The sequence below is a fragment of the Mesocricetus auratus genome, unplaced genomic scaffold (assembly GCF_017639785.1).
Source record: "Mesocricetus auratus isolate SY011 unplaced genomic scaffold, BCM_Maur_2.0 Super-Scaffold_100054, whole genome shotgun sequence".
Taxonomy (NCBI): Eukaryota; Metazoa; Chordata; class Mammalia; order Rodentia; family Cricetidae; genus Mesocricetus; species Mesocricetus auratus.
Genome location: NW_024429231.1, coordinates 627972 through 655640, shown reverse-complemented (window position 1 = coordinate 655640; position 27669 = coordinate 627972). Strand labels below are relative to the sequence as shown.

General features: G+C 54.1%; 2 protein-coding genes and 1 long non-coding RNA gene across 3 annotated transcripts; 2 read left to right on the top strand and 1 right to left on the bottom strand.

Annotated features, from left to right (window-relative positions):
- The first annotated feature begins 1172 nt into the window (after positions 1 to 1172).
- On the top strand, positions 1173 to 17037 carry Iglon5 (IgLON family member 5). Its single transcript, XM_005084844.4, has 8 exons — positions 1173 to 1251; positions 9982 to 10060; positions 10877 to 11109; positions 11897 to 12016; positions 13115 to 13249; positions 13414 to 13534; positions 14025 to 14179; positions 15463 to 17037. The coding sequence occupies exons 1-8, from the start codon at positions 1173 to 1175 to the stop codon at positions 15549 to 15551; spliced, it is 1011 nt and encodes a 336-aa protein (XP_005084901.2). The 3' UTR covers positions 15552 to 17037.
- On the bottom strand, positions 13730 to 26822 carry Vsig10l (V-set and immunoglobulin domain containing 10 like). Its single transcript, XM_040736037.1, is given in 12 exon segments — positions 13730 to 13932; positions 19505 to 19570; positions 21128 to 21220; positions 21222 to 21283; positions 21458 to 21571; positions 21983 to 22279; positions 22477 to 22755; positions 23326 to 23580; positions 24460 to 24744; positions 24867 to 25160; positions 25687 to 26499; positions 26585 to 26822. Coding segments are annotated over 12 exon segments (2691 nt in total). The 5' UTR covers positions 26625 to 26822; the 3' UTR covers positions 13730 to 13839.
- Positions 25642 to 27669, top strand: LOC110339780. Its single transcript, XR_002381767.2, has 2 exons — positions 25642 to 25781; positions 26818 to 27669. It is a non-coding gene; the product is annotated as an uncharacterized LOC110339780 (long non-coding RNA).

The following is a 27669-nucleotide window of genomic DNA, read 5'->3' as shown; positions in this document are numbered from 1 at the left end:
TGTCCCATGCCACCCTGTCACACAGGAGTGGTTGCTGCCCTTTGCTGGTTTTCCAACTCATTCACATGCCTGCATTAAGAATCCGTTAAGGCTGGGGCTGCAGGTCAACAGTAGACTGTCTGCCTAGAATCCCAAGTGAGGAGCTGGGGGAGTGAGAGCCCCTGCCTAGAATTCCCCAGTGAGGGACTTGGGTGTGACTCAGAATCGGAAGTGTGTGTGTGGGTGCTCAGTGAGTGGTAAAGCATCTTCGGGAACCCTCCATTGAGGGGTAATTCTGCTGCCTGGCAAGCTCAAGGCCTTGGATTCAGTTTAGGACTCAGTGAATTCTCCTACAATTTATGCCAGCTGTCCTGAGCCCAAGGAGTGTTTCTCCCCCATCATAAAAATGGGAAGAGAAGAGCTATTTCCCCACTGTCTAGCTTATCTGACTTCAGCTCAGAGCTGTGGCTCTTACAATACATAAATATATATTTACTTCTTTTGTAAGGGGGTGTGGATTCCCGGGTCTGAGGGAGGAAGCTGAGGTTGGACCTTGTCTAAGGGACGAGGGCTGGAGTCTGGACATCTGCATGTGAGGAAAGAGGCTGGGCATTGGACTCCCAGGGTCTGATGGAGAAGGTTGGGCTCTGTGCATCTGCGCCTGAGGAAGGAGGCTGTGGCTTTTGCACCTGGGTCTGAGGAAGGAAGACTGGGTCTAGACTCCTCTGACTAAGGGAGGAGGATCTGGGGGTCTGTCTGAGGAAGGAGGGTCAGGACCCGGCTCTGGAGAGGAGGGTTTTGGCTTCTGCAGCAGGAGGCAGTTGGATGGAGTGCATCTCAAGCCCGGATTCTGGGGACCAGGAGGACGCCAGTGGCACGGGAGGGGGGGGGAGCGAGGGAGGGGCCGGGCCACAGTAACAAAGGCCTCTCCCTCCAACGAGCAACCCCCCCGGTCCCGCCTCCACGGCCCCCCGCCTGCCCTGATTGGCCGGTCTCCCTGCCCGTCAGCGCCACCCCCCTCCCCGGGTCTGCAGCAGCTCCGGCCGCCTCGTCGCGCCCCCCCAGCCCCCTCCCCCCGCCCCCGCCGCCCCCCGGGCCGGTGCAGCCGCAGGCGGGGTCCCCCTTCCCCTCCCCCTCTCCCCCAGGCTCGCGCGCCCCGACCGCCCCCTCCCCTCCCCCTCCGCGCCGCCGCGATGCCCCCCCCTGCGCCCGGGGCCCGGCTCCGGCTCCTCGCCGCCGCCGCCCTGGCCGGCCTGGCCGTCATCAGCCGAGGTACCGCAGCGCCGGGGGCGGGAGGGGGCTCGGCGGGGACGCCCGGGTCCCGGGAGGGGGTTCAGGGCCAGGGCGGAGGTGGGCAGGGAGGTACCCCCTCGGGGGTGGGGGTATGCGGATGTCTGGAGCCGGGGACCCGGCAGCAGTCCTTGAATGGGCAGGGGGTCCTTGGGTGCATGGATGCGCCGGGGTTCAGGGGTGCACGTCCCCATCTGGTCAGCTGCCCCATCACTAGCAAGAGGGTCGCCGACACCTGCTGCCAGCCTGAGGCGGCAGGAATGTACAGCTCTAGATCAGGGAGGGGCTCAGATGTTGGGGTAACAGTCCCCACCTGAGCAGAGTCTCCAAACTGAGTTGGGGTACCAGACTGAAATGATGCTCTGTGTGTGGAGGGGTCTTGTCTGCACAGTCCTTGCCTGGGGACAGGGCTCTGCGTCTTTAGGCGAGGTGGAAGAGGGAATGTCTTCCCAGGGTCAGCAAGCAAAGCGACAGTGTCAACAGACTGAAATCAGGGAGGGGGCTGAAACTCTTCCCAGCTGAAAGTGTTGGCATTTGGGGTGTTAACTGGGAGATGGTCTTGAGAAGTCAGGAAATTGGGGTGCTGGGCTAGGGATTCTGATGACTGTTTGGATGGAGAAATGGGCAGGTGAGGTGTGAGGGTGGGCTGGGGAAGGTAGGGTGGGAAGAGCTACTGAGGGTCACAAGGGTCTCAAGCCACCCAGTGGGCCTGGAGACCCTCTGTAACAGCAGGTGTGGGTCCTGCCTTGGTGTCCGGGCTGCCTTCCCTGCAGGGCCTGTCAAGGAGAGTATGATCAAGGAAAGGGCTCAGGGCACAGGAGGGAGAGGGATGGGGCAGAAGACTGAGCTGTGGGTACCCAGGAAGCCAAGAAAGTGTTAATTTGGCATTTCCACATGGCTTCCTCCAGGCCCCATCCAATCGAGCACCACAGAATCAGGGACATGCTAAGCCATTAGGGACACAGCATTGTGACCCCAGCAGCCCCAAGGGAAGCAGCTACTCTGGGCCTCCAATCAAGTCACCCACAGTCACAGAAACAACCCCGCATGCCAGCCAAACCGCACCTGCAGACTACAGTCACATAAACAACCCTGTCCACACAGGACACCCACACGCAGATCCATTGGGGGAGGGCACGGAATCTGCCAGGAATGGAATGGGCCAGAAAGTCTACTTCTTAGCACAGTACAAGGCTGAGCGCTGTCTTGCTTGCTGACCATGCCTGGGTGCCTTTCTCTCCCGTCACCTTAGGTTTCGGTGTCTGGCTTATTTATGCCCCCTCGCCAGCCTCCGTTACTCGCTGCTGACACTGCCAGTCTCCCTGCTGGCTTCAGCACAGTGGCATGTCTGTGCTGACCTCCGTTGGCCCCGGAGTTTGAGCCCTCCCTCTTACCGTACCCTTGTTCACTTCCTTCACTGTAGCTCCTTGGCTCCTGACGTTCCCCCAACCCTCTTCTGAAGGGCCTGTCCCATTGGCCAGTTTGCTTCTCAGAAGTCACTACTATGAAACTCTCCTGGGGTCCTCCCCTGGGGGTGACGGGGCGGGGGTATCTGTGGCAAAGCCAAATGACCTTGATCAATGAAAACCCGAGAGAGAGAAGGTCGGACCCAGTGGGTTGAGCCAAGATAAATCTATCTGTTGGACAGGTGCCCCGTTCATATCCCACTGCTGCCTTGGGGCGGGGGGTACCTTATTTTATAAAGTATGCAAAATGGTGCTTTCTTTTTTAATCCATGTTTTCATGAAGAGTGTGTAAGAATCAAGTCCTTGACCCCATCTTCCTCACACATGGTCACGTATTCGTTTAGTCAGAATCTCACTGTGTAATCCAAGACGGCCTTGAATTCAAGGTGATCATTCTGTCTCAGCCTTTCAAGTGCTTCAATTACAGGCATGGGCTCCTCCCTTCTCCCACAGATTATTTATTTATTTATTTTGGCAGGATCTTAATATGTAGCCGTGGTTGGCCTGGAATGTGTAGATCAGGCTGGCCTTGAACTGAAGGCAAGCCTCCTGCAAGAGGAAGAAGAGCTTCCTAGATCCTGGGTCTGTGGCTGCCTAGGTCTCACACACACCTGAGGGAAATGCAGCAGAGAGCATACCCCCCTGGCTTTCTCTTCCTTTCACAAATTCGTCCCACACAACTTTCAATGCAAAGCAAAGGAGGCCCGTTGGCTCTTGCTAGTGTTTTCTTCCTAAAACAGAGATAAAGCCAGCCCATTTCCCTGTTGTTGGTTTATTTACACTTAGCAAAACCTCCCTGGCTATGTAACTGTGAACCTACAATTAATCCCCTCCCCCAAATCCTTTCCACCAACTCCGTTCACACATTCACCTATTCATTCACAAAATAAGGCTATGCTAGCTGGGGATGTGGCTCAGTTGGTGGAGTCTTGGTTAGCATTCAGGAGGCCCTGGGTTCGATCCCCAGAGCAGCATGAGCTGGGACATGGTGGTGTCCACCTGTATTCCCTGCATTTGGGTGGCAGAGGCAGGAAGATCAGAGGTTCAAGGTCAACCTTTGCTACTGAGCTGTCTGAAACCCTGTCTCAAAACTAACTGCATAAAAAATTCAACAGAGTGAGTGAGCTTATGGGGAAAGGGGCACCTTTTGCTCCTGGGGCAGCTGGAGGGGAGAGGGTGTGCACACAGCAGCCAGGAACGAAGCCAGTGCCACTCCTGACCATTTCAATGGCCCTTGCACCCTGTGCCAGACTCTGACTCGATCTTTTTTCTTTTTTTATATTACAATTTTTATATGACATTTACTTATTTGTGTAGTGGGGGTCAAAGGACAACTTGTGGGAGTCAGTTCTCTACTTCCACCATGGGGGTCTAGGGAATTGAACTCAAGTTATCAGAGTTGGCTGCCCAAGCTGGTCTGGGGCTCAGAGGGTAGCCACATATGAATAGCCCCGGATGGTCCCAAACTTGCAGCAGCTGTCACGCTGTTGTGTCCTCAGCACCAGGGTTACAATTGTGTCCCGCCACACCTGCTTCATTGACTTAGCAAATACTGTGTGCTCTGCCGTTTGAGGTACCTGAGAAATGTGTGTGTGGTGAGGCCTGGGAATAGGGAGCAAGCCACACCAATCACTCCCTCACAGAGCTTATAGTGGAGAGAAGAGAGATCAAGAATTCAGCTGGGAAAAAATTCTAACAAACAAGTAGATAGGTCATCTCAGAGAGTGTTACATAATGGGAACAGGCTTGAAATGCTCTGGAGGATGAGTTGTCCGTTTAGAGGAGGGTTGTCCAGGAAGCCACCTCTAGGAAGGTGAGACAGGGGTTAAGGCCTGAAGGAAGAGAGAAGCCAGCCTTGGCTTTCCAGGTCCCAGGGAAAGCAGTCGGTGTGAAGGCTCTGAGGCGTCACCTGCAGGAAAGGGTGGCTGATATGCAGTGCCCAGGCATCACAGGAGCGGAGGCCCCAGGCTGCCGAGTGGCGCAGAGGCTTTTGGGTGCCCATCACGTCAGACATCATCCCTCTGCAGCCCTTTCCTGGGCAGCCTACAGGAGGCCAGACCACAGGTCCCTCACTGCCAATGGCAGTAGGACTGCGGGATCATAGCATTCCAGCTCCAGTCCGCACACAAGGGTCCCAGCTTTGCCTGAGGTTCATCCAGGATCCCTAAAGATTCTTACTTCTAATCTCTGTACACAGAGCTTGTCAGAAATCTCTTCCTCCCTTGACCGTGACCTCTGTTTATTGATTTATTCTGTTAGTCTAGACTGGAAATCCCACAAGAGCAGGAACGTGGGAGAAACCTGTCCTCACAGAATACCTCCCTTCTAAATCCTCAAGCTCTCTCTTTCCCAGCTTATTTAACACACACACACACACACACACACACACACGCACGCACGCACGCACGCACGCACACAGTTACATACAACCCACAGTTTCACAATGTATTTCAAATTGGCCTGGAACTCACTCTGTAGCCCAGGCTTGCTTGGAGCTCTGTAATCAAGCTGGCCTCAAGTGTGGGGCAGTCCTCCTGCTTCACTTTCCAAGTGCTAGGATTACAGACATGAGCCACCAAGCCAAACTTTCACAGAATCTCATCTACCCTATCTCTAGTAAAAGAGGGAGGCCAGTCATCATTTTCATTTGCCAGTGGGGAAACTGAGTCCCAGAGAGATGAACAGGATTTTTGTACCTGAGGGAGAGAGGTGAACCTTGATCATGGAACTCTAGACCCTTATACTTCCTCGACCCCTCCCTGATGTAAACCAGGCGTAGTCCTGGGTCACACAGGTAAAAATCACAACACAGGACTGAAGAGATGGCTCTGTGGGTAAGAGCGTTGGCTGCTCTTGCAGACGACCTGGCTTTGGCTCCCAGCACCCATATGGCAGCTCACGGCCACCTCTAACTCCAGCTCCAGGGAACCCAACACCCTCCTCTGGTTGTGGATGCTTCTGCATGCACATGGTACATGTAAACTCACACAGGCACTTATGTATACACATGAAGTGCAAATAAATGAGTCTTTTTTAATCACACCATCTAGAAACTCCAGGTCAGGTGGGGGAGGTGCTACAGGCATCTAAACTGGCTACCTAGAACAGGGCATGGGGGCTCTTCCCTGAGCAGTTGCAGAGCTCTTCCTGAATGGGGTATTTATGTTGGAGTTGAGGAATGAAAAGGAGTTCAAGAGTCACAGGCATCCATCCCTATTTTTTCAGCCAACAACTATTTACAAGAGGACTCCGGTGGAGCTGGAAGACACTAGGGACATAGATCTGAGTCACAATGAGGCTCTGCCCCCAGAACATGTCCAGTCTTCCGGGGAGATGGCATCATATGTGAATTTAGTTATAATGAAGAGTGCCCAGGCTCTGTGCGAAGACCAGGCTTGACGGAGTCTGGGGATGTTCTTAGCAGGTCCCACACAGATACATTAAACATCTTTTGGGGCTTGCTGGGGGCCAGGCTCTGCAATGGATCATGCTGCAGCCCTGGAGGAGTCCCATACATGGTCACAATCAGAAGCTCAGGCAATACGGAGAGGATTCAGGTCCAGTGGTGTTTGAAGATTGTCTTTGGGCCAGGTGTGGTGGCCCATGCCTTTAATCCCAGCACCCCGGAGGCAGAGGCAGATGGATCTACTACATAAGTTCAAGACTGTCCTGGTCTACATAGTGAACTCCAGAAAAGCCAGGACTATGCAGAGTGACCCTGTCTCAAAAACAAAAACAAAACAAACACACACACATACGCACACAAATGAAAATAAAGCTTAAAAAATATTGTCTTTGGGTAAATGAATGCTGGCCTGACTTGATCTCAACACTCTTTGAATGAAGCCCAGGTTGCACAGCACCTGATCCCAGGGTCTGGGTATTTTTTAAAATACATATATGAAGGTCTGTGGTGTCCGTTATTCACAGGCAAGGAGCTAAAGGCCCATTAAAGAACTGGGTCATGTGTCACATGTCTCCTAGTACAAGGCCACCTTGCTTCAAGGTCATGCGACCTGAGCACAGAGGCTGGAGTTCACCTGAGCCACTGGAGAAGAAAGCATTTGGGAGTTTAGTGGATGGAGGAGCAGAGAGAGGCACATCTGGGCCACACACAGGGGCCTGGAGGAGGAAGGGTGTCACTGGGACTTGACAGGTGAGCCTCGGTCACAGGGGCCATCAGGGGCTTCAGAAGTGTCAGTGCCAGTATTGGGAAGAGTCCTGTGATAAGCGATGCCTCTGTGCTGGTCCCTCTGTCTGGAGAACTGTGACTGAGGGCTTGCCTGTGGCCTGGGCCTCCACTCTATCTCAGGGCTCCCATTTGCACACTGGGCCTGTGTGAGTGGGCTGGACATGCCAGCTCCAAAGGCTCACCTTGGACACCTCCCTGGTTCCTACCTGTCTTCCTCTTTTCAGAGCACTGGGAGAGTGGAGCATGATCTACCCACAGGGGACTTCCAAGAATATCTGTGGGTGTCCTGTGTTGTCACTGCTGTAGGGTGGGAGATCTAGGTACCCTACAATGCCCAGGAAACCCTAGCCCTCAATGGGCCAACGTCGAGGGACCTGTCTAGGACACTAAGAGCTTGCTGCAGGGTGTATCTTGTTGGGCAGCTTAGGAAGGTTCTCGGTACCACACATGACTGTGTACCTGGCCTGATGGTCACATTCCCTTGCTTTTGTCTGGTTGCATATTTTGACCTGTGACTTTCAGACTTGGTGTGGGGGGGCTGTGTGTGTGTGTGTGTGTGTGTGTGTGTGTGTGTGTGTGTGTGTGTGTGTGTGAGCGAGTGAGAGCACATGTGCTTATGCTCAGCCATGAATGTCCTGGTCAGAGGTGACAGCATGACTGACTGTAAGAATTGAAGATTCTTAGACAGGGAAGCCCCTGTGTGTTGGAGGGGATGTGACAGTGTGGGGGTCTGTCCCCTTGGGCAAGTGGGACCCAGAGCCTTCCAAAGTGGGTGTGGGGATGCCTGCTCAATCTGGCAGTGCTCTGCCCACGTGCCTGTAACCCTGGCTGAATGCACTTTGCAGCTGTGTATGGGGTGCGAAGCTGTTGTCAGTGGAACCATGTGGAGACAGCTGGTGACTGTTTGGCCTTTGGTGTCATAGTGTGACTGCTCCTAGGAGACACCTGATTTCTACAAGTGACCTTCTACCAGGCATGTGTCTGGGACTGTTGGTGTCCCTCTGACCTGGGCTGCAGCCATGTGTGCGACAGGGTTTAGCCTTGGCTTTGTGTTTTTCCTAGGCCCTGGAGAAGTGTGTATAAGTGTACACGTCCCATTGTTATCTGAACATATGTGACAAAGCCCCCTGCGTGGGCTTTTCCATAACCCCAGGTGAGAGGCTTTGGGCTCAGACCCAGACCCCAGGCCTCGCCCGCCTGCTCTATTGGTTCTTTCCTAGCCCTGTCCTGAGGGGCTGTTGATTGAGAGGCCCCCAGGGAGTCATTGGGATACCACGGACAATTAATTCATTAGATTAATTAGCTCCTTTTCCCAGGCTGGGGGCGGGGCAGTCTTCTCAGGGCCCTGCTGCTCTAATCATCCAAGGTCATCCATCCAGACTTCCTCTCAGTGCAGTCTCCTTCGCCCCCACTGACCCAGCCCTACCCCCCGCCCTGGTCCAGCCTGCAGGTCTCGTCCACAGAGACATGAATGGTGTATGACCAGGCCACACTGGTGCATGCAGGCAGGCCCGTGTGCACACTATGAGCACTGACATGCTGTGTGTGTGTGTGTGTGTGCGCGCGCGCGTGCGTGCGTGTGTTAGCGTGCGCGCGCTTTGTGTTCAACCACAGGATGTATAAAGGTGTGCATACAAACCCATGTTTAGTATCTGTGAGCGCTCCCTCTGTGTGTGTTTGCACATGTATGCCTGAGTTAATGTGTGCTTATGTGCATCTGTGTGCATGTATGTACACCTGCTCATATGTGCATGTGTATATTTGTTGCAAATATATTTCTTGTATGCATGAGTGCCTGTGTATGCATGTATACTGTATGTTCAACCGTCTGTATATATGAATTGCACAATGTGTCTTTGTGTGTATACATGTGAATCTGAGCACTTGTATGTATAAACATGGTACCTGTGTCTGTATGTGAGCACACCTGCATACTGAGGAGACTTGAATAAATGTCAGTCCGTGGGGCTGGAGAGACGACTTAATAATGAAGGTAGTTGCTGCTCCTGCGGAGGACCCGAGTTCAGTGCCCAGCACCCACATCAGACAGCTTACAGTTGCCTGTAACCCCAACTCCAGGGGATCTAATGCCCTTTCCAAGAGCACCCCTATGTATATGTACACACCTCACATACATATAGATAACTGAAGCAACAACAGAAGGAAACATCTACTCACCCCAGACAGGGCCCAAACAATATATGAGAGAAAGTTCTGAAATGCAAATGCAGCTTAGTGGACCATGAGTTCTAATGGGGTTACTCACAGGAGTGTGGTTGAGAGTGACATGCAGGCACGTGGGCAGCGTGCAGGCAACTACCCCAGCAAAGAGGAGTCGCCCCACACACCCAGCAAGGTTAATGAGGCTCCCCCTGTGGACGGTTGTGTGTACCACCTCTTGAGCTGGCGTGACCAATTCTCGTGCTGCCTCCAGTGCTTAGAGAGCGCCATTTCCACAAGGGAATGTTACTTAGTCCAGTCCTGCAAACACCTCTTGTGGTGCTCTGCTATCAAGACAGCAATCTTGTCGCGCCCAGCGGACAGTGTTCCATTTTATGTAACTGGGATTCTGTGCATACTAATGCGACTCTAAATGCTTTGCTTTGCGTGCGTGTGTGGTCTGTAGCTGAGTGCTTACATACGTCTGCATGTCTGTGTCACTATGTTTGATATGTGTGTACATGTGTCTGGAGCACAGGTGTCTGTGTGGATGTATCTGTGTACACACGCACCAATGCGCCTGTATCTCTCTGCATGCACATTTGTCTGTGTGTGTGGGCTGTGGTTGGGGGTCATCTCTGTAAGCGCACTGTTCCACAAAAGTTCCACTCAGTTTATGGGCCAGAGCAGACCCAGTGAAGGAGCATGCATATTGGCCTAATCTGAGTATGTCCACTGTGTGTGAATTTTGAAAACAATAAATTCTTGTAGCAGTGGATGCAGATGCCTGTGTCACCAAAGCTGTGTGCATGTGTTTGTGTCCATGAACAGAGCATTTGTCACAGCTGGCCCCTCCCCAGCTGCCAAGGCTGAGCAATCCCCTCCGTTCTGCAGGGTTGCTATCCCAGAGCGTGGAATTCAGCTCACCTGCAGACAACTACACAGTGTGTGAAGGTGACAACGCCACCCTCAGGTACATCCCATTGTAGGGGCTCAGGCAGTCTGGGGCTTCACAAGGCTACACCTCTCCACCCACACTGCATGCTCAAGCCTTGAGTGACATCTCCTGCATCTGGAGCGGGCTGTGAGGGGTGCGGACACTAAGCCCAGCTCCACCTATAGATGTTTCTGTCCTCGTAAAAGTGAGGAGATGAGAATTACTATGATTCAAGACCCCGTAGACCACGAGTGCCAGGGAGGCTGGCTAAGTGAGGGTATTGGTCTCTCGGGTCCTGTCTTCTCACTAGGGTCTCTTCCACACCTGGGTCACCCACTGTCTCCCCCTCCCCATGTGTGTGTCTCTCTCTCAAATGTCCCTACTTAATGTCTCCCCTCCCTGTCTCTTCCTCCCCCTTTTACTATCTTTCCAAGTCTCCCTCTCTCCTCTCCTCTTCTCTGCTCTCCTCTCCTCCTTCCTTCTTCTCTCCCTCTTCCCTCCCTCCCTTCCTCCCTCCCTCCCTCTCTCCCTCCACCTCTGTCTCCTTTTTCAGGGTCTCTGTCCATCTTTCTTGTTTTCTGTCTCTCTGTTCTCTCTCTCTCAGGGTCTCTGTCCCCTTCCTCCTTTTTCCCACCTCTGAGTCAGTCTTTCCCTCCCTCCGTCCCTCCCTCCCTCTTTAATACACAGCACTTCCTCAGAAGTCTGGCTTCCAGCCCCTTCCATCTCTGAGGCTTGGTTTGCCTTCCTGTACAGTGGGCACTGCCAGGCTCTGCCTCCCAGGGCCCTGCAGCTGTAGTAACAGTGGATGGGGAAACTCTTGCCTTCTTGTCTCATTCTCCTCTTTCTCCCCAGCTGCTTCATCGATGAGCATGTGACCCGAGTGGCCTGGCTGAACCGCTCCAACATCCTGTATGCAGGAAACGACCGATGGACCAGTGACCCCCGGGTGCGGCTGCTCATCAACACACCTGAGGAGTTCTCCATCCTTATCACCCAGGTGGGGCTGGGTGATGAAGGCCTCTACACCTGCTCCTTCCAGACCCGCCACCAGCCCTACACCACTCAGGTCTACCTCATCGTCCATGGTGAGCCCCGTGTGGAGATGAACGTGGGGAGGGGAGGGGCCGGGCCTGTAGCACGGTCAGGGCTGGGAGGCACCAATGGGCAGCCTGCGCGTGTGCACTGGGCCCACTGCTGCTCACTAGCTTAGGATACAAGTGAGTGGAGCATGAGCCGCCCCGCCCTTGTGGATGGCAGCCAGGCTCTAGTGGGAGTGGCACCACAGCGGTTCTCTAACAAGGCAGTGGGAGGGGCACTCAGCTACAGCCCTGCGCATCTGGGGAGCTGAGAGACTGAGACCGCCCTTGAGTGGGGACTCTTCTGGGTGCTGAGGAAACACAGCAGCCTGACTTCTCTCCCTGTTTGTACTTATTTCCCAAGGAGAGGCTCAGGGGGAGGGTTAGGGTGTGCACCCATGGATGTGAGGGAGGAGCTTAAGGGAGGCCTGGATCAGATTGTGGTCTGGACTCCTGGGGGTTGGAAGGGGGAGGGCTGGAGTCTGCACCCCAGGGTCTGAGGAAATAGGATTGAGTCTGAGTGTGACCCCTGGGTATGAAGGAATGCTGACATGGCCCCCTGGGTCTAATGGAGGAGGGCTGAAGGCTGGCCTCCTCAGTCTGGGGGTGGAGGGCTGTGGGCCTGAGTGAGGAGGGTCTGAGCCCACACCCCTGGGTCTAATAGAGGTAAGCTGGCGTCTGCAGTCCTGGGTCTGAGGCAGGAGGGCCAGGCCTTGATCTTGGGTCTGAAGCAGTGGAACTTAGGTCTGGGTGGCTGGGAATGCACACTCACCCCAACTCTCCTGTCTGTTTCCAGTCCCTGCCCGCATCGTGAACATCTCCTCACCCGTGGCAGTGAATGAAGGGGGCAATGTGAACCTTCTCTGCCTGGCTGTGGGAAGGCCAGAGCCCACTGTCACCTGGAGACAGCTCCGAGGTGAGGATCCTCCCCATGGCTGTAATCTGGGCCACTCTGTTTTTGCATACCCCTAGCTAAAGTCCCAGACTCCCTCACCGGGAAGCCCTTCAGGAGACTCGATTCCTGCCCACCCTGGTCCCCATTTCTTAGCAGACTCTCATTCCCTTATCTGGTGGACTCCCACCTGATGTCCAGCCTGGGCTTGTGTCCCCAAGTCCCCTGACACTCCCACCCCAGCTTCCTTCCACCTGACAGACTCAGGCCCCAAACTAGGCTGCATTTGGTGTCCTGCTATTCTGTCAGCCGGCTGTCCTCTTCTCTCCTCTGCTGGACATTGCAATCCAGTGGTTTGAATGGTCCCCAAACCTCAGCATCAGCAGCTCCTGGGAATTTTCCAGAAATGCACATTCTCAGGCCCCTGCCATAGATCCAGAGGCAATCAGGAGCTCCTCCTCTCTACTCACAACTTGTTTCCCAGAAGGTGCTGCCAAGCTGCCTGACATGTCAGGCCAGGACACCACTTCCTCTCCACCCCCAGACAGCCAGTCTTGCAGACTTACAGTGGCCATCACTGGGTCCCATTCTTTGAATGCCTTGAGAGCAAGAAACCCAATCTAGTCTCCTGTCCCTTCATCCTGACCCTTGGTGTCTCCTGAACCCTAGATCCTACTTGTCCTAAATTCTAAATGGTCATTTGTGACCTCAGGTCACAGGTATCTGGATTACCAATCTCAGTCAGCAGGTCCCAATTCCTTGAATCCCCAGAGAACTCTGGACCCTCCCTCACTGCCTGCCTTTCCTGGATCCTTGAAAACCAAAAGCCAAGATCCTGGCTTCACTCCCTTCTCCCAAGTGGATCCCTTGAGCATGACATAAGGGTTTCCAGATCCCTAGATCTGTTGCACCCGAAATCCTAGGCCCCTTCCCACTGGGTTCTGAGCTCTCCAGCCCTGCCCTCAGCCCCATCCTGCCCCCACAGGACCTTCCCAGCTCCTACTAATCTGGGCACTCCAGGCCCTGCTGTGCCCCGCTGATGTTTGTCCGTGTTGTGCCCGTGTTGTCCCGTGTTAAGTGTTTGTGTCCGGCCCCGCACCCCCTTCCCCGCCTTCCCCACAGACGGCTTCACTTCAGAGGGCGAGATTCTGGAAATTTCCGACATCCAGCGGGGCCAGGCCGGGGAATACGAATGCATTACTCACAACGGGGTGAACTCGGCACCGGACAGCCGCCGTGTGCTGGTCACAGTGAATTGTGAGCATCAAGGGGGCGCACGGACCAACCCTGGATGCCTGGGGAGGAGGGGTCTGCCTCATGAAGCTGGAAGCTGGGTGGGAATTCGGATCTAAAGGAGGAGGGTGCTGAAATCGGGCCTTGAAGTCCCCATGCAGCAAGAATGTGCCTCTATCCCTCTAAAGATCCCCCGACCATCACGGATGTGACCAGCGCGCGCACCGCACTGGGCCGGGCTGCCCTCCTGCGCTGCGAAGCCATGGCGGTGCCGCCTGCAGATTTCCAGTGGTACAAGGATGACAGGCTGTGAGGACTGAACTGGGCAAGGCTGAGGGAAGAGGGGAGGGAAGGGAGGTCCTAGGTCTGGGATCATAGAACCAGGGTGGAGAGCCTGGCATTGCAAAGGTGCGGAGTCCTGGGTCCTGAGAGTCTAGGGTTCGCTTTCTAGATTATAGGGTCTGTGGACTCCTGGAAGAGAGACCAGTGTAATGAATGCTGGGACTGCCGTACCCCCCACCCCTCACCCCGCGCAAGAAGGTCGAGGGTCGATGCTAAGTGTGTGGAAGACAAGTTTAAAGAGACCACCAGGGCTGAGTTTAAGAGACTGGGGATTAGGGAATATACCGAAGTGGCCCTGGTGCGTGGAGAAGGGATCCGCAGGGGAGCCTTGGGTCCTTGGGGTACATAGTAGAGTTCTGGGTCTCCTGGGGGAAGAGAAGAGCCTGGGTTTTTGTGGCGGAGCTAGGCATTGAACTCCAAGGGAGGCCAACAGCAGCCCTGATCTGGATCCCCACAGGTTAAGCAGCGGCTCAGCGGAGGGTCTCAAAGTGCAGACCGAGCGCACCAGATCCATGCTTCTCTTCGCCAACGTGAGCACTAGGCACTATGGCAACTACACCTGTCGAGCAGCCAACCGACTTGGAGCATCCAGTGCCTCCATGCGGCTCCTGCGTGCGTCTGCGCTGGGCGGCTGGGGGGAACAGGGCTGTGGGGGAAGAGCACTGCTGGGGCCCAGACATCAGTGGGTGGGGCAAGAAGGTGGAGATACAGGGATAACTCCTGGCCCAGAATTTAGGAAACCCCAACAGTGCCACGGAATAAAGCAACTGATTCTCAGGTGGTAGGATGCTTGCCTGGCATTCACGAAGAAGTTCACGATAAGAACCCCATCACTATTTAAAGCCAGCATGTGATGCACACCTGTAATCCCAGCATTCAGGAAGAGAAGGCAGGAAGTTACTTAGTGAGTTCAAGGTCTGGGGACTCTCAGGGTCTAGTCTTAAAAAAAAAATAGACAAATGGGCTTATAGATGCATATCAAAGAAACAGGTGCATGTACAAAAACAGACAGGATTGGGGTGGTAGGTTTGAGATAAGATCGCTGGACAAAGGGGAGCCCTATGCAAGTCAGCTGCAAGAGGGAGCAGCTCTTGAAAAGACACGGGGAGAGTAGACCGACAAGGAGCAGCCTTAAACTGCTCTTAGAGAGAGCTGAGCTTCCCAGCAATGATAGAGGTGCTGGACTCACTGTACTGCACATCATGGCCACTGAAGGTTGTTAAACAGTGAGTGACTTGTGGCTGACAGGCACTTTTACTGCTTCAGGAATCCAGGCTCAGGCTGTTGGGGGCAGAGCCTGAGGCTGTTATTAGTAAAGAGAGAAGCTAGGCTGAAAGCGGCTGCACCAGGGACTTGTATTGCAGGGGCTATCAAAGGTACCCGGGAGGCTAAGAAAAGTTCAGGTCCAGCCTGGCCAACGCAGTGAGACCCTGTTGTGAAAGTAAAGAGAGGTCTGGAATATAACTTATTATTTGCCTAGAATTCTCCAGTGAGGGCCTGGGGGTGGCTTTGAGGTAGAGCATGTTCCCAGTATGTGCGAATCAGTATGCTCCATCCCCTACAAAATGAAGTGGTAAAAAAAAAAGTCACCAACCAACAAACAAAGGCATTGCTGAAGTTCCTAAGAAGGTGACTGGTAGGAATGTTGACAGAATTTTTAACAGACAAAAAACAAACCCCAAGGATCCAGACTAAGCAATAAGAAGGAAATGGGAAAATCTGGGAGTATATTGAGACCCAGGGCAGTTACAGAAGAGGCAGGCATAGGGAGCCCAGACCCACGAGAGTTCTGATCACAGCTAGCCTTGGAGGCTGGAGGCAGAGGAGGCACCTAGGAGAGAACTGCAGGGCCTCCCCATCTCAGCCTCCCTCTGTGACCATTTCTCTCTCACCAGGCCCAGGATCCCTGGAGAACTCGGCTCCGAGGCCCCCAGGGCCCCTGACCCTCCTCTCTGCCCTGGGCTGGCTGTGGTCGAGGATGTAGATGTCACCCAGGGCAGCGCACCTCCCCCTGCAGGGGCCTCGGGCCAGAGCAAGAGAAAGGGGGTGAGCTCGCGCCCTGGGTCTCAAGGGAACAGAAGCTCTCAGCCACAGAGGAAGAACGAAGAGGAGGAGGAGGAAGGTCTTTTAGAGAACCCATCACTGTGAGGGATAACGCAAAATTATGCATCTTTCTACAGCCATTCTCGCCACCCGTTCACGTTTCCAATTGTGACCCACCACCCCCAGCCACCCCACACCCCTCTCTTAGCTCAGGCTGTCAACTGGCTCGTGTGTGAATGTGGGTGGGTGTGCGCGTGTGTGTGCACTCGCGTGTATATGAGTGTGAGTCTGCGTGTTGTATCTGTGTGCATGTGTGTGAAGGTGTGCTGGGGGAGGGAACCAGAAGGCCGCCCTCTCTGGAACCTACTCTCCCATGGCCCCTGCCCATTACTGCTGCCTCTCTTCCTCTGGCTGGAGGTAGGTGTGGGGGCTTCGTGGTGGAAGCTTTGACAAGAACATTGCCGGCTCTCCACCTTCCCATATATGCACGGACACTACCCCCTCCCCATTGAAGGGGCGGGGCGGGTGGGTGTCGGGTGTCACTCAGCCTTTGTGACTAGGTGGGGACCTTCATATGGCTTGTTTCTCCCTGCTCTGTCACCAGTTGCCTGCAGCCAGAGGCCCTACCACTGGCTCAGTGGCTTGAAACCTCCCTTGCCCTGCCCTTTCCCCACCCTGAACTCTCTGGCCCCGTCCAGGGCCAATCGGTGCTTCCATTCAACTGACAGGCTAGTGGCACTGGTCACCTGTCTGTCTCAGTGCTTTGCCCCCCAGACCCCCCTCCCCTTGGCCACAGTGGCACCCTCCAGCTGCCCTGCAGCTGACCCACAAGCATGGGCTCCCCGGCCACTTGCTCCCTCACCTCTCAACCCATAGTACCTCCAAAGGCTGCTGTGACCACACACGGACACACACACACACACACACACACACACACACACACACACACCAGCGATTGACCAGCAATAGCTCCTGGCTTCTGCTGCCCCAGAGTCTGTGACTAGCTTTAATTCCCTCAGAGTAGGCCACTATTATCCACAAAGGAAGTTGCCAGGCTCTGTGTGTGGGAACACCCCAGCCTGATACACCTGGTGTCACACAGTTGGGGAGAGGAGACACACAGTCATCCTGAACCCAGGCAGAGGCACTATGCCATCAGTCCTAACTTCAGTAACCACACACCCAAAACCATAGCACTCAGAGCCTGGCGAAGATGAGGGCAGAGAGGGGCAGGGAGTCAAGGGGCAGTGACTGTACCTCAGACGGGGGCGTGGGCCCCATCCCACATTGTCTTCCATTCCCAGGGTCCGGGATGGGGTGGGGAGGGGGAGGGGTATGATGGGAGGTGGGAGGCGGCCCTGGGAGCCGTGTGTTCCAATTCATGGGGAGTGTTGAGACCACCACACCAATAAACGCCTTTTTCCAAAGTCCCTGCCTGTGGAAGTCAATGTCTTTGAGGATTTGGGCAAGTGGATGGCAAAGGAGGTGTGGTCATTTGACGAGAATCTCCAGTGACATTCCTGCTTCTGCCTGTTAGGGAGGTGAACTCCACTCAGCTTAAGCTGCCTGACAGCTCATTTGTGTTTGACTCATAGACGGGTACGTGGCCCAGTGATGCTAACCGGAAGGCGCATTGTCTCCAGGAAGGGAAGGTCTTCTGCTGGTCAGCGGGGCTCAGCCTTACAGCCTGAGCATGCAGTATTATGTAGAGGGGGAGGGTTGTGGGGGGTAGCAGTAAGGAGGAGGTATAGCAGCTGGATCAAAACCTACCTGGAGCCCACTCTCCCACACACAAGCAATAAAGCCTGCGTCTGTATAAGCTAACTTGTATGAGACCTTCTGTTGGCAGTGATAAAAAGATACAAAATCTTGATTTTTCCCCCCTTTTGTATATATAGCACTAGGGTTTGAACCCAGTATCCAGTCCTCACTGGGGGATTCTAGACAACAGCTCTACCACTGAGCCACATTCTTAACCCTCACTGGGGGATTCCAGGCAGGGACTCTACCACTGAGTCACATTCCCACCCCTCACTGGGTTATTCTAGGTAGGGGCTCTGCCACTGAGTCACATTCCCACCCCTCACTGGGAGATTCTAGGTGGGGGCTCTACTATTGAGCTGCATTCCCACCCCTCACTGGGAGATTCTAGGCAAGAGTTCCACCACTGAGCCACATTCCTGCCCCTCTCTGGGGGATTCTAAACAGGGACTCTACCACTGAGTCACATTCCCACCCCTCACTGGGAGATTCTGGGTAGGGGCTCTACTATTGAGCTGCATTCCCACCCCTCACTGGGGGATTCTAGGCAAGAGTTCCACCACTGAGCCACATTCCTGCCCCTCTCTGGGGGATTCTAAACAGGGACTCTACTACTGAGTCACATCCCCACCCCTCACTGGGGGATTCCAGTCAGCTGCTCTACTATGGGGCCTCATGCCTAGTTCTTGGTGTTTTGAGACAAGGTCTCCCTATGAAATTCTGGCCTTGAGCATGTAATCTTCCTATCTCAGGTTCCTAAGTGTTTATATTACCCTGGCATGGGATAGCTGACTATATGTGTTGCTGGTTGCTGTGACTCTGAATTTCCCATGAGAATTCTTGTTGAAAAAGGAAGACATATCTTGTCAAGGATAGTAGCAGCAGCAGCTCTTAACAGGCACAAGGATGTTTCATCAGTCCACAAGTATTTATTGAGTGCCTGCTATGTGCTGGCTCCATTTTTGATGGGATAATAGTGTGATGTATGTCCCACGGAGCTCTCAGTTCAGAGGGAAACTTATTGGCATCTGCCATTTCACAGTTACAGAACCAGAGGGAAGCTAGGGATTGTGGGACTTCACTCACATGTAAAGAAGGGGGAGGGGTCCTTCTGAGGTGGTAATGACTACTCCAAACCTTGATAAATCAATGACATGGGAAAGAGAAGTGTCCAGGCAGAGCGAACTCTACTGACAAAGAGCTGGGTGTGTGTGTGTGTGTGTGTGTGTGTGTGTGTGTGTGTGTGTGTGTGTGTGTGTGTGTGTGTGTGGTTGACAGAAGGCCTATGGAGGAGCAGTCTTGGGAAGAGAAGTCACAGGGGTTGACAAGAGGCCAAACCACAGGCCTCAAAGGTTTGAATGCAGAGACTGAATGATGTTAAACATTAGTACAGCCATAGGAAAATTTAGAGATGGAGGATACAGAGAAGTCATGGTAGTGTATGACTGTCATCTCAGCACCCAGGAAACTGGAGCAGGGAAACTGGGCAGTGTGAGGCCAACCAGGTCTGTGTTATGAGATCCTTTATTTAAAAAAACAAAAATAAGAAAGAAAGGTGTGTGAGGTGGCCCGTGCCTGCAATCCCAGCACTTGGGGGACTGGGGCAGAAGAGTCATGAGTTCAGGTCCAGTCTGGGCTATCTCACAAATCTGAAGCTAGCCTGGGCTAAATGAGATTCTGAGTCAAACAATGCAAAGCAAAAAGGAAATCAAGAGATGGGGAGGAAGCGGGGGAGGGGATGCAGGCAAGACCTATGTGTTGGATGATGGAAGCCTCTGCAAGCTGAAGGGATGTGGCCTGGAGGAGAAGGTGGTGACCGTTGCAGAAGCTGGGCCAATGCCAGGCTCCCCTTCCAGCTTGGAGCTAAACAGCAAGGCCTACATGCCAGAGGTTTTGGGCTTGTGCCAACCACATCCACCCATCTGTAGTTGGCTCTCCTATCCCCAGAGTCACATTGATGTCATTAGATGTACAACTACAGGTTGAGTCTTCAGAGACAAGAGAGAGACAGGATGTCCCACCCTTAGGGTCCAATCCTCAGTCATAGTAGGCCCCATGCCACTGAACCAAAGCACGAAGTTTCACCCTGTTCAAAACACTTCATGGAGAGTGCGCCACCAGTTTTTGTCATACCTGGGTGACTACCCGAACATTCCATGGGCTGCCACCTGGACGGAGAGCTGGACTGGGGCTGATGACCTGGAAGAGAAGCGGGTAGGAGGTGACTTCAGGGGATACCATGAGTACAAAATGGTATGCCCAACTAACCTTTCAGAAGCTAGCTGGGGGCCTGGAGAGATGGCTCAGTGGTTAGGGGCACTTGTTGCTTTTGCAGAGGACCTGGGTTTAATTCCCATCATCTGTGTGGCAGCTCACAACTGTCTGTAATTCTAGTTGAGGGATATGACGCCTCTTCTGGCCTCTGAGAGCACTGCATGCTTGTGGTGCACAGACATACAAGCCACACACAAAATAAAACTAAATAAATCTTAAAGGAAACTAGTTGAGTTTCTTTTTCTTCTCCTCCTCATCCCCCTTCCTTTTTTCTTTCTCTCTTATTTTTTGTTTGTTTGTTTTGTGGGTGTTTTTGTTTTTCCTTTCTGTCTGTTTGAGACAGGGTCCTGCTATATCACCAGGATGGCCTTGACTTTGCAGTGACCCTCCTGCTCAGCCTCCCGATCACTATGTCTACAGATGTGGACCCCTTGTGTGCCAATGAAAAACTGAAAACAAGGAAATTCCATCTCCCTCAGAGTTTAAAGATGAAAGTCTGGCCTAATTTCTAGGGGAAACAGAAGTTGCATCTCACTCTCCTTTGGAAGGCAAATTGGAATTTATATTCTTTTAGTATACATAAGAAACGGGCAAGAGGTTCAATTACCAGTATTCAAAACAAAACTCGAGGGGCTGGGGCTATAGCTAGTGTTTGCCTAGAATATATAGGTCCCAGGCCCCATCCTCAGATCCACGTAAGTTGGATGTGATGATTACTGAACATAAGAGGTAGAGGTAGGAGGATTCCCAGTCATACAGCCTGTAACACACAGTAAGGCCCTGTTGTCAAACAAACAATACATAAATGGAATAAATCTTATCAACCTTTGTGTGCTGGCTAGTCAATGTGACACAGGCTAGAGCCATCTGAGAGATGGGAACCTCAAATGTGAAAATGCCTCCATCAGCTAGGGCTGCATGCAAGTCTGTAGGGCAGATTCTTAATTAGTGATTAATGTGGGAAGGCCCAGTCCACTGTGGGTGGGGCTGCCCCTGGGCTGGTGGTCCTGGGTTCCATATGAAAGCAGACTGAGCAAGCCAGTAAGCAGCACCCACCCATGGCCTCAGCGTCTGCCTCCAGGTTCCTGCTGTTTGAGTTCCTGTCCTGACCTCCTTTGATGAAGAACTGTGGTGTAAAAGTGCACAGCAAATAAACCCTTCCCTCTCCGTGGTGTTTGGTTATGGTGTTTCATCACAGCAATAGTAACTAGGACATTTTGTAAGACATGAAGAAAAAGGAGGAGAAAGACATTAAAAAATAGAATTAGAGCCGGGCGGTGGTGGCGCACGCCTTTAATCCCAGCACTCGGGAGGCAGAGGCAGGCGGATCTTTGTGCGTTCGGGGCCAGGCTGGACCGATAGCCTCCGAAACAATACAGAGAAACCCTGTCTCGTAAAAACCAAAAAAAAAAAAAAATAGAATTAGAATATTCTCTTCTTACAAGCTACTTGACCCCCGTGGCAGGAGGAAACAACACTCACTTGTTGGACTTTGGCAGTGTGAGGGCTCCGCAGCTGGCTTTTGACAGGCAGTAGCCGTGGGGTCTGCACTGGGGTCAAACTCTGCATCTTTTTTTTCTGGCGGGGTAAGCACAGGAGCCAAGGTCAGGGGGAGCTGCCTTTTCATAGAAGTCCTTCCTATGAGAGGATGACAGGAAACACATGATTGATTGCTCCAACAGGCCACCCTGGTCAGTAGGAAGGGAAGCTAGTCCTAGATGGTGGCATTTTAATGCACTGGTTGCCATGCCAGTTTTTGTCTAGGGAAGCTCCCGGTTGGCCCCAGTTGCCTCTTCCCAGGTCCCTCATCACCTGGGAAATGCCTCAGGCAGCAGATACACAGGAGGAGAAGGCCAGCCAGCAGGGCCAAGCCCAGCAGAGAGCCAAGGACGATGCCAGCGATTGCCCCTGGACTCAGGGCAGAACCTGGAAGACACACAGCAAAGGAAACAAGGAAACAGGACCCAGGGATACACAGGGATACACTTAGTTTGTCTAAGACCCTAACTCATCCTTCCTGGGAAGACCCAAGAAATCTGAGTTCAAACTCTGGGTCTCATGGCAAAAGGACAGAACCAACTCCCTCAAGTTTTTCTCCCAACTTCACATGCACACATCACGACACATGTACAACCACACATAAAAAATAAACCAATAATCAAATAAACCTAAAAAGAGTCATGAGAGAATAGATGCTTGTTGTTTCAAGCCAACCAGGTAGTAGGACACTGTCACAGGAGCCCCCACTAACAGAAGAGGAGGGTCTGATGTAAAAGCCTAAGTATGGCTGGTCAGGTGCTAAGAGGAAGGTAGAAAAAGGTACCTGGCCCAACTTACCTGTTTGGTAGACCCGGCTTTGGGATGGGGTCCCTGGCAGAGACCCCAAGATGGGCAAGATGCGAAATGCCCAGGTCCCAGGGTTCCGAGAAGGGAGTGGCACTATGGCTGACCGTTCCTGAGGGCCCAGAATGAGCAGGGAGACCCAGTCCCTACTCATGGTGACTCTATCCAGGTCCGAGGCCTCTGTCCATGCCTGGACATGGAAGCCAGTGAGGAGGGTGCCTCGCTCCACATCCCAGGTGAGCACTGCAGCTTCTCGGGCTCTCTGCAACCTCCATGAGGAAATGGAGGGCCCTAGGAAGGGAAGATACTAGATGCCGAGGACCTGGTGGGCGACAGTGAGGATGGATCTACAGGAGAAGGGCTATGATTGGGACCCCTGGATCTGAGGGAGAGGGCTGGGTCCTGGACCCCTGAATCTGGGAAAGGATGGTTGGAGCCTGGACACCTGGGTCTGAGGTGTCTGAGCATCTTGGTTTGGCTAAGCTCACCAGCTAGGGTGATCTGGTTGCCTCCAGCGCCCAGTGCACCGCTGCACAGCACAGAGTAGTTCCCCAGGTCCCAATCCAGGCTGAAGTTTCTGATGAGGAGCTTCCGGCCTTCCTGGCTAAGCTGCAGTCGACCCCCACCTCCTAGAGCCAAGGGCCGTCCCTCCCGGGCCCAGGATGCTCTTGAGGGTGGGGGACAGCCAGTGACCTCCAGTGCCACCACCACATCCCCGGGCTGTGTCTCCTGTACTACTGGCTGGAGCAGCACTTCCTGGGGGGCTTCTGTTGGTGGAAGAAGCCCCGTTAAGGGAAATGAGACCTTATAGGATGTGAAGAACCAAGTTCTGTGTCCTTTGTTAAAGCAAAAAGTGACAAATGCCCCTCCTGCTGTGACCAGATGAGGTCACAGTCTGCCCATTCATGTGTTCATTCATTCATTTTGTGACAGTTTCCCTTTCATATTTATTTATAGTATGTGTGTGTCCACCAATGAAAATATGCAGAGATCAGACGCAACTGCTGGAGCTGGTTCTAGCCATTCACTACCACGGTTCTGGAGACCAACCAGGTCATCAGGCTTGGTGGCAAGTCCTGAAGTTCAGGACAAAAGTGAAGTTTGAGGACTCAAAAGATGACTTAGCAGATAAAGGCGATTGCCACCAGGCCTGACTACCTGAGTTCTATCCCTGAGACTCACATAGTGGAAGGAGAGACCCAACTCCCGAAGAAAGTGAAGTTTGGGTTTCATAAAATACTTAGAAGTTCTCGTTGGTCCTTCCCTTAAACCCAAAGGACCAAAGAAAAAGTCACCCACTTCCTTTAAAGATAGCAAGGAGGCCCAGTCTCTCTCACCCGGGATGATCGTGCAGGTGCGCGTCGCCACCAGGTGGCGGGCCAGACAGGTGACTGCGACGCCGCTGAGCTCCGGGCGGGCGGGGACAGCCACCATGAGCGCAGAAGGCACTGGCCCAGCACGGACGCCTTCGGGGAGACCCTGGAACTGCAGAGAGGCGGCAGGGACTCCACCGGGCCAGGAGCAGCGAAAGCGGAGGCTGCGGTCCGCGGGACCCCCTTCCACTGAGCATTGTGGGGTCCCCGGGGGCAGATCTACCACGGAGGAGACCATTCAGCCTCAGTCCTTCCATTTTCTCCAGTCCCTCCTCTATGCGCGATGCCCCACTCCTTCTCCAGGTTTCTCTCCGCCTCTTTCCCTAGACAGCTCCACCCTCCCGCGTGCACTGAGCCCTTTGTGACCCCCTCCCTCCGCCTTTGCAGGTAACTTCAACACTCGCTGATCCTGCTCACTAGTCTAGGTGGCTAGTGCCTTCTCTTTCAAATCCAACTCTGCCATTTAACTTCGCTGCTCATTCGATTGAGAATCCTTTTTTCCCAAGACCACCCACTCTCTCCTCCCGCTGACTCTTCCCAATCTCCTTGGCATCCTCATCCCTTCAACCGGCACTGGACCCGGTCCTAAGCATAGGTGTCCATATGCTCTTGTTTGTCCTGCCCATTAGCAATTGGTGGGTGTTCTACTCTCAGTACTAGTATCGCCACGCCCATTGTCCCTCCTCCTCCCAGATGGACACGCCCCTCTCCCTCCTCACCAGTACGTTTCCGCTCCCGCTGATGATGCCACTCCTCTCCAGGTAATCCCACCTCACTCACAAATGTCCCTGGACCTTCCTGGCTCTTTAACTAGTGGCCATTATTACTTGAGGTTTTTCTCAGAAACTGCTTGCTAGCGCCTCACCTTCCTAAAAGCCACGCCCATCAGCAGCTATTTCGCATTCCTCCCTGCTAACTCGGCTTCTTTTCCAGTGGCCACGCCCACCAGTAACTGTCCCAGCTCCTCCTGGTTGGACCCTCCCTCCCCGAAGGGCACGCCCCCTGTGCTGCCCTTCTCATCGCCGTCTCCTCCCTCCCCTGACACCCACACCTCCAGGTGCTTCCGCTCTCCCCGCTGGGTGAACCCACAGCTCTTACCCGCCACAGTGAGGTTGAACACCGAACGCCTGCGGTGGCCAGTGCGGGGGTTCGCAGCGATGCAGGCGTAAGCGCCGGCGTGGCCGGGCCCCACCGACGGCAGCAGGAGGCGAGGCCCCGCAGGCACTGCGGCCTCGGTGGGGTCCGCCAGACTCCATGCAATGTCTGCAGACGGCCGCGAGGGGGCCGAGCAGTGCAAGGTGACGTTGCTGCCCGCGGTAACGTAGAGCGCAGGATCAGCGTTGCGGTCAGAGGAGACCCTGATTACCGGAGCATCCGGGCCGTCTTAGGAGGGGAGGAGGGGCGAGACAAGGGGTGGGTGGACTGAAAGGAGTCACAGACACTGGGTCCACTTCTCCCCGGGGACTCACGATGGAATCCTCCCTGGAGACATCCCCCCCACTCACAGAAGACACTGACGTCAGCTGCAGCCTCCGTGTGGCCAAAGGGGCTGCGGACATGGCAGGTGTACCGGGCGTGGTCGTTGCGTACCGGACGTGAGATGAGCAGCTGGTCCCGTTCTGCGCGGATGCGAGGTGGCTCTGCGCCTTGAGGGTCTGGGGTGTCCAGGGCACGTCCGTTTCTGCTCCAACTTAGTTTCCCACTACCTGGATTCCACCCCACGCAGCGCAGGCTCAGTTCGGCCGCCCCCTCCTCTGTCTCTGGAGCCGTGGGCTGTACCGACAACTGGGGTAAGGGCTCTGGGGACCCAGGACAGGTTCTGATGAGTCGGAAACTCCACACACCAGAACTCCCTCCCTGTGCCCCAAGTCTCTGCCTCCTCAGCCCTTCCTCGCTCTTTTCACTACACCAGGAATCTGAGCTCCCAGTCCTCCTCCCTCAGATCCAGGGATACAGACCCCAGGCCTCCTCCCTCAGAGCTCGAGACCTCAGACTTAGATGTCCAAGCCCCGATCCTATTCTGTCAGTCCCAGGAGTCCAGACTCTAGCCCTCCTTCAGACCCAGAGGTCCAGACCCCAATCTTATTCCCTCAGACCCCAGACCTGCTCCCTTAGACCCAAGGGATCAGGCCTCAGATCTCCTCTCTCAGACCCAGGAGTCCATACCCAGACTTCCTTCCCCAGGCAAGGTGCAGTCTGGCTCCTATCTGCACTCCTAGGCTCTTTTCTGGGCAGGAAGCATATTCACCCAGCACAGATTTGCCCAGATGTCTGTGAGGAGAGCCGGCTCCACAGCTTGTGCTCTGCACCACAAGGCCCACTTACCATACACACCCACCGTGAACTCCCGAATCTGTTGGGAGACTCCTCCCCTGATGACTTCAACTGTGTACACCCCGGCATCATCCAGTCGTGCAGAGGTGAGTTCCAGACCCCCTCGAATCTGGTCAAATCTCAGGCGGGCCTGATGCATGGGGTCCAAACTGATGAGTGGAGCCTGTGACCCCAGGCCCCCAGCTGCCAATACCTTGGAGCCCCGGCGCCAGACCACCAGAGGAGCAGGGGGCCTTGGGCTGGGGACTGGAATCAGGGGGAGCTTGATGGTAGATCCCACTAGCACAGCCAGGGGTCCCCCCACCTGCTGGGGGAAGCTTGCAGCCTGGTAACTCTCCGAGGAAATTTTGGATTCAGGGTTCTGGACAGGAAGCTCAAGGTTGTGGTGAACCTGGGGTAGGTTTGAACCTGGGGCATTGCTCGGTCCTTTGGTGTCTGGGACTTGAACAGAGAAGGAAGGCCTGGGGTCTTTAGCAGGATCTTGAGAATGGGAACCATCAAAACCCACTTGGGAATCAGCGATTTTAGAGAAGGTGATATCAGGGCTCAGATATTGCTCCCCAGAAGACACATTGGTCCAGAATGACCCAGGAACATGGCTTGAATTTGGCCCTTGAGGAAACCAGTTGGAATCAGGGATTCCAGCAGAAGCTTCTGAACCTGGAGGCCGATCTGGAAAGTTCGGGGGCTGGCTGGAGACTTTTGAAACAAAGCCCTGAGAAGAGCCCACTGAGTCCAAGGAGGAGGTGGAGGGTTGCCCAGGGCTAGAAGCTGGATGGAGGGCGAGGAACCCTGCTCTGAAGGCTGCAGAGGAGAGGAGGGAGGGGACAGTGTTGAGAGGCTGCCCGGGAACAGGCTGCTGGGGAGGAGGGTGGCAGAGGGAACTTACCGAGGAGTAGGAAGAGCAGCAGAGCTGATGAGAGGCCCATGGTGACGGCCGCACTTGGGAAGGGACACTACACTGAGATCCACACTTGCATTGTCCCAGGTCTGACAAGTCCAGCAGGAATGGTGGCTTAGCTTCCTGGGTGGGGAAGGAGGGCAGACCTGTGGGAGGTGCCAGGGTCCCCTGGCATGATATAGTGTCTAAGTGATCCACCCCACCCTTCTTGTCTTCATCAGAGGATGTATGGAGAGGCCTGGCTGACCCTCCACTCCTCACCCCTAGGGGAAGGTGGACTCCCAGCTGGAACCGTGAGGACTGTGCAGGAAGACTTCCTCCAGGAGTGTCTGAGACATCAGAGCCCTTCCTGTGAACTCCTTGCCTGGCTCAGGTTTCTTGCTTCCAGCCCTAGGCTCCACTCTGTCTTACCTTAACTCTGTCTGACCCTGGCCCCTTCTCCAGATCTTTCTGTGACTTCCTGATGCCCTCAGAACCAAGTTTCCAGTTGATGTCTCTATTGAGGCCATCTCCCCTGAGACCTAGAACTCAAGTCCCAGTGCCCCACACCTGCTAAGCTCAGCATCTCCCTTCTGACCGATACTTTCAGGATGGTTCCATTGTCTATGCAAAGGCTGGGGAGCCTTCCCACTGTCTTCCTCCTTGGCACTGCCACCTCTGATGCTACCTAGATCTCTCTCCCTGTTTTCTCCTCTTGGTGTCTACTCCTCAGACCTTATCTTCTATACCTGCACCCCCACCTACTTTCTGCAATCTCCTTCCCTGGTTGAGACCCCTCCCTGGCCAGCTGGCCCTTCCCTCCATGTCCCAGCCCTGCCTGGCTCCACAGCATCGTCTGCAGACCCCCTTCTCCTCGCTCCATCCCTTACCCCACTGAACATGGTGTTCTTCTGATGACATCCCACCTCCCAGCCTTTGTGAGCATCCTTTCCTCTACCCGGAATGCTCTTTCCCTCTCCAGTCTGCCCGCCTCATAACTGGTCCGTCAGGTCTCACCTCAGTAATAGCCACAATAATAATGACAACTTAAGTTCAGCCGGGAACTATGCTAAATAAATTCTATCTGTGCATTA